The sequence below is a fragment of the Rhamphochromis sp. 'chilingali' genome, assembly GCF_963969265.1.
Source record: "Rhamphochromis sp. 'chilingali' genome assembly, chromosome: 19".
Lineage (NCBI taxonomy): Eukaryota > Metazoa > Chordata > Actinopteri > Cichliformes > Cichlidae > Rhamphochromis > Rhamphochromis sp. 'chilingali'.
In genome coordinates, this window is record NC_137946.1 from 2,893,803 (window position 1) to 2,907,290 (window position 13,488).

The 13,488-nt window shown below is 42.0% G+C and overlaps 1 protein-coding gene across 2 annotated transcripts in view; it reads right to left on the minus strand.

Annotated features, from left to right (window-relative positions):
• dscama (Down syndrome cell adhesion molecule a) overlaps positions 1–13,488 on the minus strand; it is a 112,664-nt gene that overhangs the window by 73,042 nt on the left and 26,134 nt on the right. For both annotated transcript variants that reach the window (XM_080867543.1, XM_080867542.1), the window contains exon 3: positions 12,760–12,909. In XM_080867543.1, the coding sequence (XP_080723669.1) occupies positions 12,760–12,909 (150 nt within the window). The remainder of the gene's footprint in view (positions 1–12,759; positions 12,910–13,488) is intronic.

The following is a 13,488-nucleotide window of genomic DNA, read 5'->3' on the forward strand; positions in this document are numbered from 1 at the left end:
CCTCTCGTGTTAAGCATGAAAAAGAAAAGAACTGCTGCTTAAACTTTAAAAGTTAAACACATCTGTTTTTAACTGAGCACGTTTTCTTGTTGCTAACACAAAATGGCTGCCTTGGACTGAAAGAGGCACTAAGACAGAGCAGCAGCAGCAGCGGCGGCGGCAGCAGCTACCTAGACAGAGCAAATCTTTTTATCAACGATTTTTCCTAACTTTTACTGACAGTAGTTTAAAAAAAATCAGCACGGCAACACCACTTGATTGCTGTCCTCCGCTTCCAAGAGTCCCGCAATATCAGCGTCATTAGATGGTCGCAGTCCTCCACCCCAGGCAGCCAAACCAGGATTAGATTGTAGAAATGTAATCCTGGATGTGGGAGGTGGTGGTGAGTGAATGGGTCAAATGCAGAGAAAAACAAGTAATTTCCCCATGGGGATCAATAAAGTATCCATTATTATTATTGAATAGGAATCAGAGTTAAATGCACATTTATACACATCATGTAGGACGTGTCAGGACTTCAGCTCACATGTGATGTTGGTGCTCTGTGCTTGAATATATCTGCTCACAAGTTGGAGTCAGCAAAGCTGAGGAGCTAAGAAAGACGTGTGAGTCTGTGTGTGTTCCTGTTTTTCTCTGTGTGTCTAAATGGAGGCTGCCCAAGGTCACGTGACGTGGTTTCCATTTTGGTTGAGTCGTGCATGTGTGCAGGTAGAGCAGTGCGCACACACAAATAAATACCAGCAAACTGCACCTGTAAATTCAAACCTGAGCACTGAGGTGACAGCTTAAAAAAATCTAACTGGGAAGTAAACAAAAAGCAGGAAAAAAGAGCAAACTGCTACAGCAAGCCTAATAGCTGCTCAGAGAGGGGAGCTTATCTTACCACCACAGTTAATATGAGCTTCTCAATTAGATGAAAGGCTCTCTCTCTTTCTCTAATTTTTTGTTCAATTTCTCCAGGCAATTTATTTAGGGTGGGGAAAAAAAGGCCAGAGCCAACCGTCATTGGCTAAGCGCGCGGCGAGTCACAGCAAACTCCAGCCAATCAGGCTGAGCTCACAGCGTCAACTCAGGCCCTCAGCAACAACACGACTATTTACTGTATGCAAGAGAAAAATCTATTTGGGGTTCGTCCCTGCTCATCCAGCAAAGCAGAAAACGCTCAATTCTACAGTCCTTACACCCGAAAAGAAGAAAAGAGTCAATTTTAGTGCTTTTCTTCTTTTTCTGCACACTTGTGCTGGTTACCTGTGAGGTAATGCAAACCTCCACAAACCTGAAACTGTAACGTTATTATCGGTGGCTGCAGAACTGAAATGTTTCCTTCATTTCTGAAGGCAGTCAGAGATATTTTTAGACAGCTCACTCTGTATTCTGCATTATGGATTAACTCAGATTATGCAAAGGAGCCTTCATGCGTTAACTTATCAGTTTTATTTCTTTGTCCTTTGAATTAGTTTAACGCAGACCCTCTTGGTATTGTATCGTTCGCTATAGCAGCAGAGTGGAACTAAAGGATTATGCAAGCGTTTCCAAACAATTCGTTTTTTTCACCTTTGACAAACTAATGTAAAACATCGGCACGGCAGGTCGACAATTCTCTCTCTGCAGGGCATTTTCTTGAAGACATAAAGTTCTAATGTATAGATACAAATGAAACAAAATATGGGATAATTGTTTCAATTTACTTCTTTATTTTCCTTTAAAAAAGAAAAAGAAAAAGTCAGCTGTGATTACAATTAGATCACAATAAAATGGCTCAACATTATTTTAGGCCTCATTTTGTTAAAGCCATTATTTAAAAAAAATACATATCTATCTATCTATCTATCTATCTATCTATCTATCTATCTATCTATCTATCTATCTATCTATCTATCTATCTATCTATCTATCTATCTATCTATCTATCTATCTATCTATCTATCTATCTATCTATCTATCTATCTATCTATCTATCTACACACACACATATATTTTAATTTAAATGGAAATGAATAACTAAAAAGGAAGAATATTTTTTTTTTGCTTTAAAGGTATTTTTTTCACTGACACAATTTAAAATATTTTATTGTCAGTTTTCTGTCGTGATGGTGCATAGTAGTAATGAAATCAGAAAATAGGAAATATATATATATCGTTTTTTTTCTTTGAGTTAGTTTTTTAAAGTAAAGGATACATTTAAGCTGTAATGAAGGAACACATTTTCTCTTTGCAAAATGTATTTCCAAATAACCTACATGGTTGTTTTCTGCTTCAAACTGTGAAAAGTGCTGCTGCAGCAGGGTATCCACACCTCACAGGGCACTTAAGCAAACATGGGTGTGATGTGGGGAGTGTGCAGGGAAAGCTACAAATCCCAGGATACAGTCTGTAACTTGTGTTGTCTGGGGATCTCTCTTCCCGAGCTGTCCGAAATGTTCATCTATCAAGGTGATATCCCGTGGCGGCTCGTCGTGGAAATACCTTTCTACGGGTCACCTTTGTATTGGCGCCGATTCTCAACCAAATTAATTCACTTCATTATTCATAGCTCTGTTTAGCACTGTGAGGCAGGTTTCTTCATTGGCATTTTAGCCAATTGGCTTATTTAACAGCTACGGCTGGTACCGTGTTTGTTTCTTACTTCTTTCCACGAAATCTGTGAATAGTAATGATAACAGTGCAAACGGCACTGTTTAAGACAGGTCTGTGAACAAAGGAAGACTGCTGCGCGTTTGTGCACACCATCACACGTCAGTCGGGGCGATGCGGTGATGTCCGATGACATTTAATTTCTTGCCTGTCCCTTGGTGTAAGAATCATCACGAGGATGTGAAACGGGGGGCCTGCGCATCATGAATCTGCGTGAAAGCCCAAGTCATGATTTTTTTCTTCTCCCTTCTTTCTTTCGTTTACTTCCTTGCCATAAAATGCATCACAGACAGGGACAGAAAGCAGGAGAGGGATGTAGAGAGGGAGGGAGGCTGTGAATAGGCAGAGTGAGTGGCATGCATGGACAGCCCCTCTGTCTCTCAAAGACACTGCAGCAGCTGTATGCATGCGATAAGAGCATCCATTCACAGCCAACTCCCCCTTTTCCTCCTCCTACACACTAAAACACACACAAATGCACTTTTTTCCTCTCTCTCTGTCTCTCCATCTCTCTCTCTCACACACACACACACACTAAACAGCCTCTCTGCAGGTTCCTCCACAGAAGCTGCAGTTTGAAGCGGCCTCTGTCACCAGTCAAAGGTCTTCCCTGAAAATCATTTTTGTTTTTCTCTGAATTTTCTCTGACGTAAAAGCACAGCTAAACATGGTTCACAGGCTGGGGGCGGGGATCACCTTTCTTTTTCCTTTCTTTTTGTCCGAACTGACAGAGCACTCAGCACATGTTCCTGGGATCTTGCTGTTTGCTTTGTTGTCGTGCATTGCCTCAGTCTGATCTTTTCTGTTGTTAAAGGCCGCCAATTACTGTCCCTAAATAACACCTCTGCACTATGTAAGGTTCTGACAATCTTATGTTGTGCAGAATTGGGGAGGATGTCCATTGCATCTGCATCATTCTGTCACATTCTAGTTCTTCCCATCATCACGGGAAGAGTGGAGGCAAGTACACAAAAGATTTCAGGTCTGGGCCTTAAGTATATCTTGAGATTTAAATAGTTTGACATCTATGTACCCACATAATATATCTTTTTTCCCCATTATGTGACATGGGAATTTATCAGTCTGCCATACCAAACTCTATGATCTATTGATAAGACTCAACTCCAAGTCCACACAATCCAAAGAATGTCTGAGTGCCAATTAATTGGCGACTCCTTCCACCATTAGCTCATGTTGCACTTATAGCTAATCTGTATCCTGGCAGGGAGCCATGCATGACCTGGCTCCCATCCAGGTCCAGGAGCTGTGGAGGCGACAGCCTTGAGCTAGCCCTGCACAGCGCTGAGGAGCCTGGAGAAGATGTGGCAAACTGCAGCAGCACAAAGCAGTCCTCACTGTTTATCAAAGATTAAGCAGTGTTTAGTACCTCGACCCTCCTCTTCCAGCCAGCCTGTGCTCAAATCTACACATGCGTGCACGCACAGACGCACACACACACACAGATATGCCACCACCTCCAGCTCACACCCTAATTGTTCCCTGCCCCGAGAGTTTAATAAAGAACAAATTGCGGTTATTGGTGAGCAAACAGCACAGTACGGAGGTGGGAGTGTGATCATTGCGGTGCCAGAGCAGCGAAGAGAGAGAAAGGGCATCAGCCAATTTAATTAATATCTCTGTCAGTCTCAGGCTGAGACCGGAGCAGCAGGCTGTGTGCGGAAAGACTTGGAGTAAGCACACAGAGTGTTAGCATGCAGATACACTCATGTTTCCTACCTACATTGTAACTGTGAGTTCAGCTGCCAAACAAGCCTTATTAGGCAGTACAGTATAAGGGTTGTCCTAAAAAGTCATAATAATAATTCTAAATAAATAAATGTGACTACTTTTTATATTCTGATCCAGCAGCACCTTTTTTGCAAAGCTCATGTAGATATTAATATTTTCTACCACATATCCACATATTTACTGTGAGCAGTCATTCTGTCACACTCAAATTCATGAACTCTAATCATTATTCTTTGCATTTATTTTTCCGTTCATGATACCGTAACGGGATTTCAGACAATCCATCTTTGTCGCTATCTATGTACATCTTGTTTTGATGCCCAAAAGGTTTGCGTGCTTTTTTTCCCTTAAAGCTTATCATGCTGCCTGCACACTGCCCAGCCTAAGTGTATCTACCCGTCATGTTCCCATAATGCTTTGTGGCAGCTGCAGCCAGATTCATGCACACAGGTATTGATTTTCTTCCCAGCTTTCTTTTTTTCCTTCGGTGCATCCCTTTATTTATCTCGCTAAGCCCCTGCCACTGGGTGTGAGGAGAGAACCAGCTCGCAGCTTGTGTGAGAGGACACAGTGAATTCGGCACGAGAGACGCTCGCCACATAACCTGGATTTATTTTCATTTATCTGTTATTTATCTGGCAGCGCTGCGCCACGGCTGAGTATAATCCTGCTCTGTGTGGGTTGCATGCGTAGGTATGCATGTGTGTATTTGTGCTGTCTGTCCATCCGTCCATGCAAACACTCCATTTTCCACAGGCCACCTGACCCATTTTTCTGTGTGAATAACAATACTCCAGCCAATCATGGGCAGACAGAAAGACGAATGCTGGAAAAAGACTACATCCAGCCCGTCACACGTCGGACTCCCAACCCTGCCTGTCGACAGAGTGAGGCAGGGAAAGGGAGAGACAGCGTGAGAGAGAGAGAGTGTTATCCTCACTTCCTTCCCTCCTCCCCTCCCTCTACATCTTTACCGCACAGAGGCTGGTGAAACCATAACCCGACCTACCTGGTCCCTAGCTCAGGTTTGTGCTTTGCCAGTGGCTGCACTTCCTACATGCCCTGAGAAAAGGGCGAAGCTGCAAGGCAGCTCCAAAGAAAAGCTGTTCATGTTAGCACACTACCTGCAGGCTACAACCCACAGTATATGGTGAAGGATTAACTCCAATCCGACCCGCTACACAAATGTTTACACTGGGGCTACACTGAAGCTGTGAAGCAGGAACGGGGGATTATCTTAATATTATATGTTCAAACATAACCTTCAATTAAACTATCATGCATGTGCACTTTAATGAAACATTTACATGATCTGTTAACCTTTTAACCTGTGCGGCACAACACATCTGCCTCCAAGGACATCTCAGGGTGACTCAGTGTCTCACTAGTTACACAACTACCTTGGAAACGCACAGTTCAGCTCAGATCAACAATGCAACCCTAAACTTCTCACTTTGTAGCTTTGTAAATGCAGGACTGGTGGAGAGGAAACAGTAGGGACTGTGGCAATGCATGATGACGTCCAGCAGCCTTTTGATTGCAACTCTTGATATTTACTTCAAAGGCCCATTATACACAGCCAATTAAACTGAAATAGTGTGGCTGGCTCCTCTCCCTCCCGGCAATGGCTGCAGGGATCGAGGCTGGCTGCAGAAATAACTCAAACACACATCCCAAATGTCAACAAACATGAAAGAAGCTGTGAAATGCACAAGAAGGCTCAGCATATAGACAGACTGCATGCATGTGTTAGAGCAATCTGTAATCTCCTAAAAAAACAACTGTCTCTACACGCTACCAAAACCAGCAGTACTACGCTGCAAAGTGTGAGATATCACTGGTGTAATCTAGCACTATTAGTTCATTTGTAAAATAAATGACTACGGTGAAGGGTACAGGTCCTCTATATGTGTAGGAGAAAGTGACAGAAATAGTGTAAAGAGGGAGCAAGAGAACAAAAAAAGGAACTGCAGGAGAAATAAGAAAAGGCTACGCAGAGCAAAGAGAATCTGTGTGAAAGCCGACGGGCCTCGTGTTTAGCTCGTGCACTGAATGAAAACAAGCCCCTGTTTGAGTGCGTGTGTGTTTGTATGTGTATGTGAGTGTCTGCAGTGTAGCGCTGGGGGGTCGGCCCCCTCGCAGCCTTACTGGTGCTGAATGCAGAGCAGGCAGCGCCAGGCCAAGGCGAATGACTACAAGGCCTCCTCAGTGACTGCAGCACAAGCTGCACCTGGGGAACAGCCCTGCACAGCAACACAGCTGCAGCCAGAAATGCTACAGACGCCCTAAAGTAACCCTGCAGGAAGCACATTTGTGTATAGCAGGTATGAACCACAACTTCCAGATATACCGAGCTGTGCTGAAGTTTGCAGCTGTGGTGATATATGAATGAATGCTCTTGCTTTTGTTATGCCAGCTTGTCCATGACTGTTATATCTTTGGAATCCATTTTAAAAAAAAAAACATATATTTCTTTTATTTCTTTGTATATGTGTGTGTGAATGTATGCAGTATGTAAGCATACAATTATAGTCAGTGGGTCCATTTCACCCTGCCCTTATCCTTGCGTGTATCGTTAAGGAGGCCAGCTCCTACAATGACCTCCCACAGGCAGCGTGAATCTCTCAGTCACCCAGTCTTGTTACTTTCAACTAAAAAAAACACATAAATCAAGCCCGTCATCTGCCACTTAACTACAACTTTTAGTACACACTCTAATCTTTTGCCCTTTAGATTACTACAACTCACTTTTTCACGTGCACTACTTAGTTCTTGCTGGCTTCCCTTCAATTGGTCCTGAATGCAGCAGCCAGGCTGCCGAGATGTTATTCCAGCAGTTGGTCTCAGCAATAATCTGATCAGGGCCTTTCAGCTCTTCTACACTTTTATTTTAAATCCTCAGGCAGCCATGCTTTTGACATTTGAGTACCTAAACTTTGAAACAACCTCCCATCAGAACAGCTGAATCTCTGGATTATTTTAAACATCTGATGAAAACACATTTTTAGAGGTTTTCATAACCTTTTGGCAACAGTTCACATTAATGCTTGCATATATATTTTATGTATGTATAAACATACATAAAGTATATGCAATGTACATGTACAAATGTACAAATATGTGCTCGTATGTGTCTATGCGTGTTGGGATAGATACACTTAACTTTAATGAGTGGATATATTATTAATCTTTTGGCTCCTCCTTGTAGAGGTCACCACAGCATCTGCCTCCATTTCACTGTATCATCCTCACACAACTCTCTGTAACTCCTCCATCCCCACATCCATAAACCTCCGAGGTCTCCCTCTTTTCCTCCTGCCTGGCAGCTCCATATTCAAATGGTCTGTATTTGTATAGCGCTTTACTTGGTCCTAGGACCCCAAAGCGCTTTACACTATACACAATCATCCACCCATTCACACACACATTCACACACTGGTGATGGCAGCTACATTGTAGCCACAGCCAGAGGCGACAGAGGCGAGGCTGCCGGACACTGGCGCCACCGGGCCCTCTGACCACCACCAGTAGCCAACGGGTGAAGTGTCTCGCCCAAGGACACAACGGCTGAGACTGTCGGAGCCAGGGCTCGAACCGGCAACCTTCCGATTACAAGACGAACGCCCAACTCTTGAGCCACGATCGCCCCAACATTCAACATCCTCTGTCCCTCCTCTACACGTGTTCAAACCTTCTCAACCTTTCCTCTGACTTTGTCTCCAAACTGCTCAAACTGAGTCCCTTCTGTCTTACTTCTAGTGAGTTTCATTGTTCTTCTCTCCAGTTCATACCTCCACCTTTCCAGGCTTCCTTCCACTTGCTCCCTACTGTCACTCGCAAACATGATAACTCCATGGAGACTCCTGCCTGACCTCATCTGTCAGCCTGTCCATCACCACTGCAAATAAGAAGGGGGTCAGAGCTCCCTGATGTAGTCCCACCCCCATCTTGAACTGATATCTCATTCCTACTGCACAACTCACCACTCCCTTATGTTCTCATACATGTCCTACACTAGCCTTCCTATTATGTGATTTCTTAAAGACACAAGGAGCCTCTTCTGATCTATACTTCTCCATCATGGCAAACATCACATCTGTAGCGCTCTTTCTCGGCATGAAGCCATACTGCTACTCAGTGACTGTCACCTCTCTGTTTAACCAAGGTTCAACAAGTCTTTCCCATGGCTTCATGGTATGACTCATCAATGTTAACCCTTTGCAGTTACTACAGATCTGGACATAGTTCTGAAATATTGGTACTGAATCACTTCTCCATTCCTCAGGCATCCTCTCATTCTCCATGATTGTGTGAAGCAATCCTGTCAACAAGTCTACCTTTCTCTGTCTTAGGATTATCCATACTTCCACAGGAATGTCATCCGGACCTTTCCACTCTTAATATCTCTTACAAGTTCATAGTCCACACCACAGCTATTTCTGTCCTTTTAGCAAAATCCACTACCATCTGGCCGTCCACATTCCTCTCTTTAACATCTTACCTAGCCAACACCTCCTTGCTTCCTCTGTCCCCTTCACCTACCTGCCCACTGAAGTTTGCCCCAGTCACCTTCTTCGCCTCCACAACACTCTTCAAATGTTCTTCAAAATTGCCACTAGTTCATTTTACTTCCTATCTACAATATAATAGAAAATTTCACCTCCAATGCCCTTGGTCTTGTTTCGTCTCCTGAACACAAAATATACTTTATCTACCTTCCTTCTCTGCATCATATCAGCTAGGACTCGTGACTTTACTAGTCTACACTTTTGCCCACTTCTCTCTCACTGCCTCCTAGCACACCTTCCCCTTCCTTTATCTTTGGCGAAGAGTAGCACAGTGCAACCAGCACCCTGTTGGTAGTAGCATTGGAGGCGGCCATTGTTAACTAGGACCTCAACTGATCCAGTATGGAAACCCCACTTTTGAGCCACGTGTTTGATTTGGCAATCCCCCATTTATAGTTTAGTGGTAGTAGTAGTACTAGTAGTAGTATTTATAGTTATAATCTTCATAGCAGAAATTCAGCTGCTGCCATCGCCACAGGAGGTGACCGTGACGGGAAATCAGTCTGAGCTTAAACTCTATTACTACAATGTAAAAAAGTCCAGAAATATAAATAAACACAATATGTCATTTAATAATAATGAAGTTGGTTATCTCTCTAGTTCAATCATTGTTTCAGCTTACAGGCTGCTGTAAAATACGCACAACACATATTTTACAGCAGCCGGTTTTTCCTTCCTGTTTGTAACGGACCTTTTAAATCCTCTGCTTTGGGCAGTGACTTTTGAGGACTGTTTGAATCCTGACAGTGATTAGCTCTGTTGGTCAAGCAGTCGGCAGCAGTTTACATAATGTGATGACCTGAATGTGCGCTTGTTTTATGGGCTTTGGTTGGATACACCTGGTTAACATGTGATGATATTTCATGTCCATGAAGCAAAATATGTTACAATGGGAGCAAACATACTAGGTATATCTACACTATGTTAAAATAAGTGAAGATTTTTTTCCCATCAGTTAGGCAGGTTTATGACTTAGTGACCAAACACAGTGTTTTTCAAGAGCCTTAATATTCAATATTCGATACTCTATCATGTAATAGAAAAACAGTAAAACCAGTTCTCCCTCCTCTCTCCTCTTTAAACAGTAAATACTCTTAAAACGACAACAGCAATGTAATAATAATAATAATAATAATAAAAAGACAGAGAAGAAGAATCTTTACGTAGATACTTTTGAAAATAAAATTAAAAGGTGCTTCATACGATGAGAAGGAAAACCAGCAGCAATAAAACATTCAAGAAAAGGTAAAGGTAAAACAACGCTAGCAAGGAAGACAAAATTGAAAATCTAAACACAGGTAAATTACAAACAAATTTAAAGTAAATAAAAATAATCATTAGGAAGAAATGATAAAACTTTATAAAAGCCAACATAAAAATAACTTAAAGTGGAAGAACTGAAAAAGCCTGTTTATAAAGTTCTGTCTTTATGAGAGATTTAAAAAAGGAGCCTGCCAAGGAGGAGCTCGTCTCCTTACAGAGAATGGGTTCTGATCAGAACCTCAGCCGAGGACCTGCTAGGTTACCAATGGGCATGTACTATGTCAGAAGACCCGAGATATCCTCCTGAGAACTGAGGAAAAAGCATCTTTCAGTTTAACTTTTCTTGTGATTTCCTGGAAATAGGCCACCCACACACATGGGATATCATTGGAAAGGCCAGCATGTCCTCTATTGAGCACATCAGGACTTAGAAGGTAACTCAAATAAGTCAAAAGATATAGACCAAAACAAATGTCCATTACAGAGGACAAAAATGAATAGGCTGGGCCTCAGGCGGATATACCACGGTGCAAGCTCAGTGTGGGCTTTAAAGTCATCAGTAAAATCTCTTTAGATTTCTTTTAGACAAAACTGAGCTGCTCAATGGTCATGTTATCCACATGTGTGGAACACCTAAGCTGTGTTTTCCTGCTGTAATCACTCGTCCTTTCAATTTTGGCCACGAATCAACTCTTAACTATCTGTTGTTCCACCTCACTGCAAAGCATTATCTTTGTTCTTTCAGTAAAACAAAGCTGTAAGAGACCAAAAATACTGGAGCATAAAAAGCATGTTTTCTGAAGCAGCAGCCCACTATATAAGCACTATATCAGACAACGACAGCGCATTGTTGCTTTTACTGGATGTCCTGGCTGAATGCATTATAATTTTCCATTCTTTTCTAATGGACACCAGGGTTTTTAAAGTGGTGCTTTGTTAGTGTACACTGCAACAACTCGACAAGGCTTGGTCCAGTGAGACTCGCAGAAGGCCTGTCTGCACACCACGCTACACCTTCCACACTGAGAGAGCCGCAGTCAATTATTCATACCAGAGACAGAAAAGCTACATTTCACAAAGTTTTTTGTTTCAAGTGTCAATATTATTTTTAGTCATGAAATATTTAAACACTGAAGGTTGGTCATCGGGATGTAGGGGGTCAAGCCATCTTGAGTTGAGTTGTCAGTTAGTGTGAATATAGACTTAGGCACGCACAAAGCACAGTTAAAATGTGTGCAGCAGAGGATAAGGGGAATGGACGGTGCGTCAGTAGGATGTGTGCACTGAGATGTGAATAAAGACCATTTGCTCATGGATTCATAGGCTTCCGTCATCCATTATTTAGCATTGAGAAGAGCAGTGGATTGGTGGCTGGATGATTTTTTCTGACAGCGTTTACATGGCTGACGGCTACAGATGGGCCGATTTTTACGGCTCAAGATAAACACTTTGTGTTTTCAGCGCAAAGACTTTTCTCTGTAAAGATAACCAGTGGAAAAGGTCCTCGAGGATCAGGGGTGTGAAAAAACGTGGTTCCCTTCACACAATGCGACAGTGTGGCGATAAGTTTAAAAGGTCCAGATGCGATGCATTTCAATGACAAAGACTGCAGTACAGGAATATATGCCTGTGTCTGAAAAACATGCCTGCGGCAAATCCATTTATGGACAATTAAGAGATTGCTATAGATTTCAACATGAACGATTTTGCCTCAAATGTGAAACATCAACAAAAAAGCAGCTACTAGCCGGCGTTTGCCCTGCATCCAAACGCAAAATAGCATTAGCTCCTGCCTATTGAGTTTGCTAAATGCCCCACATAAAGTGAATTTGCCCCCCAGGGCTGGGAAACAATCACGGAGGCGAGTGTTCCATTTAAGTGATTTGAATGATCGGGGCACTGCAGTGCTTCCTATCAGCCAGAGAAATGGGTCAATACACTGAGACTAAGTGACATGGCTGGCAGTCTGCGCTCTTGTGGAAGACCGGGCAGAGGAAGAAGAGCGGGACCTAACTGTCATTGGGTCAGACAGATGTGGAAATACAGACGTGCACATACACTGAATGACTCCGGCTAGCTAGGATAAGCTAGGCCTGAGATGGCGCACAAGCCTCTCTTCTTCTTTTGACAAACAACACTTGTAATCAGCATTTGGCCAGGACAAATAGTCCTTTCTACTACAGTGTATTCATTATCAATGAAACTGTGAAGCTTTATCTCACTGCATGTACCTGCACCTGTAGAAATGCTCCCAAATAAAATCTCTTTTCTGCAAACTAAACAGAGTTCTACCACTGTGTGTTTCCTAGTATATCAAGAAAGCATATTACATCATTCTGTCAGTACCAAAAATAGCCACCACACCACTTTTTCACTCCAGTTTACTAATATGCAAATCTCTCCTAATTTCTCAAAACAAGATGAGAAGGCAACTGTACAAGAACAATGCAGCAAAAAGGCAAACAAGGTCCACATCAGTCACCAAACACTGCCGCCAACTTTTGATGCAGGAGTCACTGTAGTGAAGAAAAATGCCATGACTTACCTTCAGGGGTGATTGACACAGTGTCTTTCTCCCAGGACACAACAGTGATGTAGGCCTCCACTGAGGCAGGTATAATACACTTGAAGACCGCCACATTGCCTCTCATGGCTTTCTGGTCCTCCACCCGGACAGTGTAGGGCTCTCGTAGGACTAGGAGGGGAGGACAGACAGGTTTTAATATAAAATGGGACCAAATTAACACGGGCCTCCTGCTCGAGTTTTTTTTTACAATGATTGCTATAAAATTTTAGCTTCATATATCAAATATTTTTGATATACACACAAATATATGTGTGTAGATATATATATATATATATGTGTGTAGATATATATATATATATATATGTGTGTAGATATATATATATATATATATATATATATATATATATATATATATACATATATATATATATATATATGTACATATATAGATGTTTAAAAAGCCAACTAGCTTTCAGGCCTTTTATGGCACATTGAAATCTGAAGCAATGTTTGAGCAAAAAGCTATTAAATATAAAATCCTGATATTTTAACTGGTCTTTCTTACCATTAAACTGAATCAGGATCTGTATTTGGTGACAGATACTTCAACCTCAAATATACTTCATCCTGTAAAGTCTAATATTTGAAAACACACTAATAAAAAAATGGACATTTTTTGAAAGTTATATAGCTGTATTTCACAATAATGCAAAATAAAGCATGTAGAATGCCTTTCAACAAGAAATT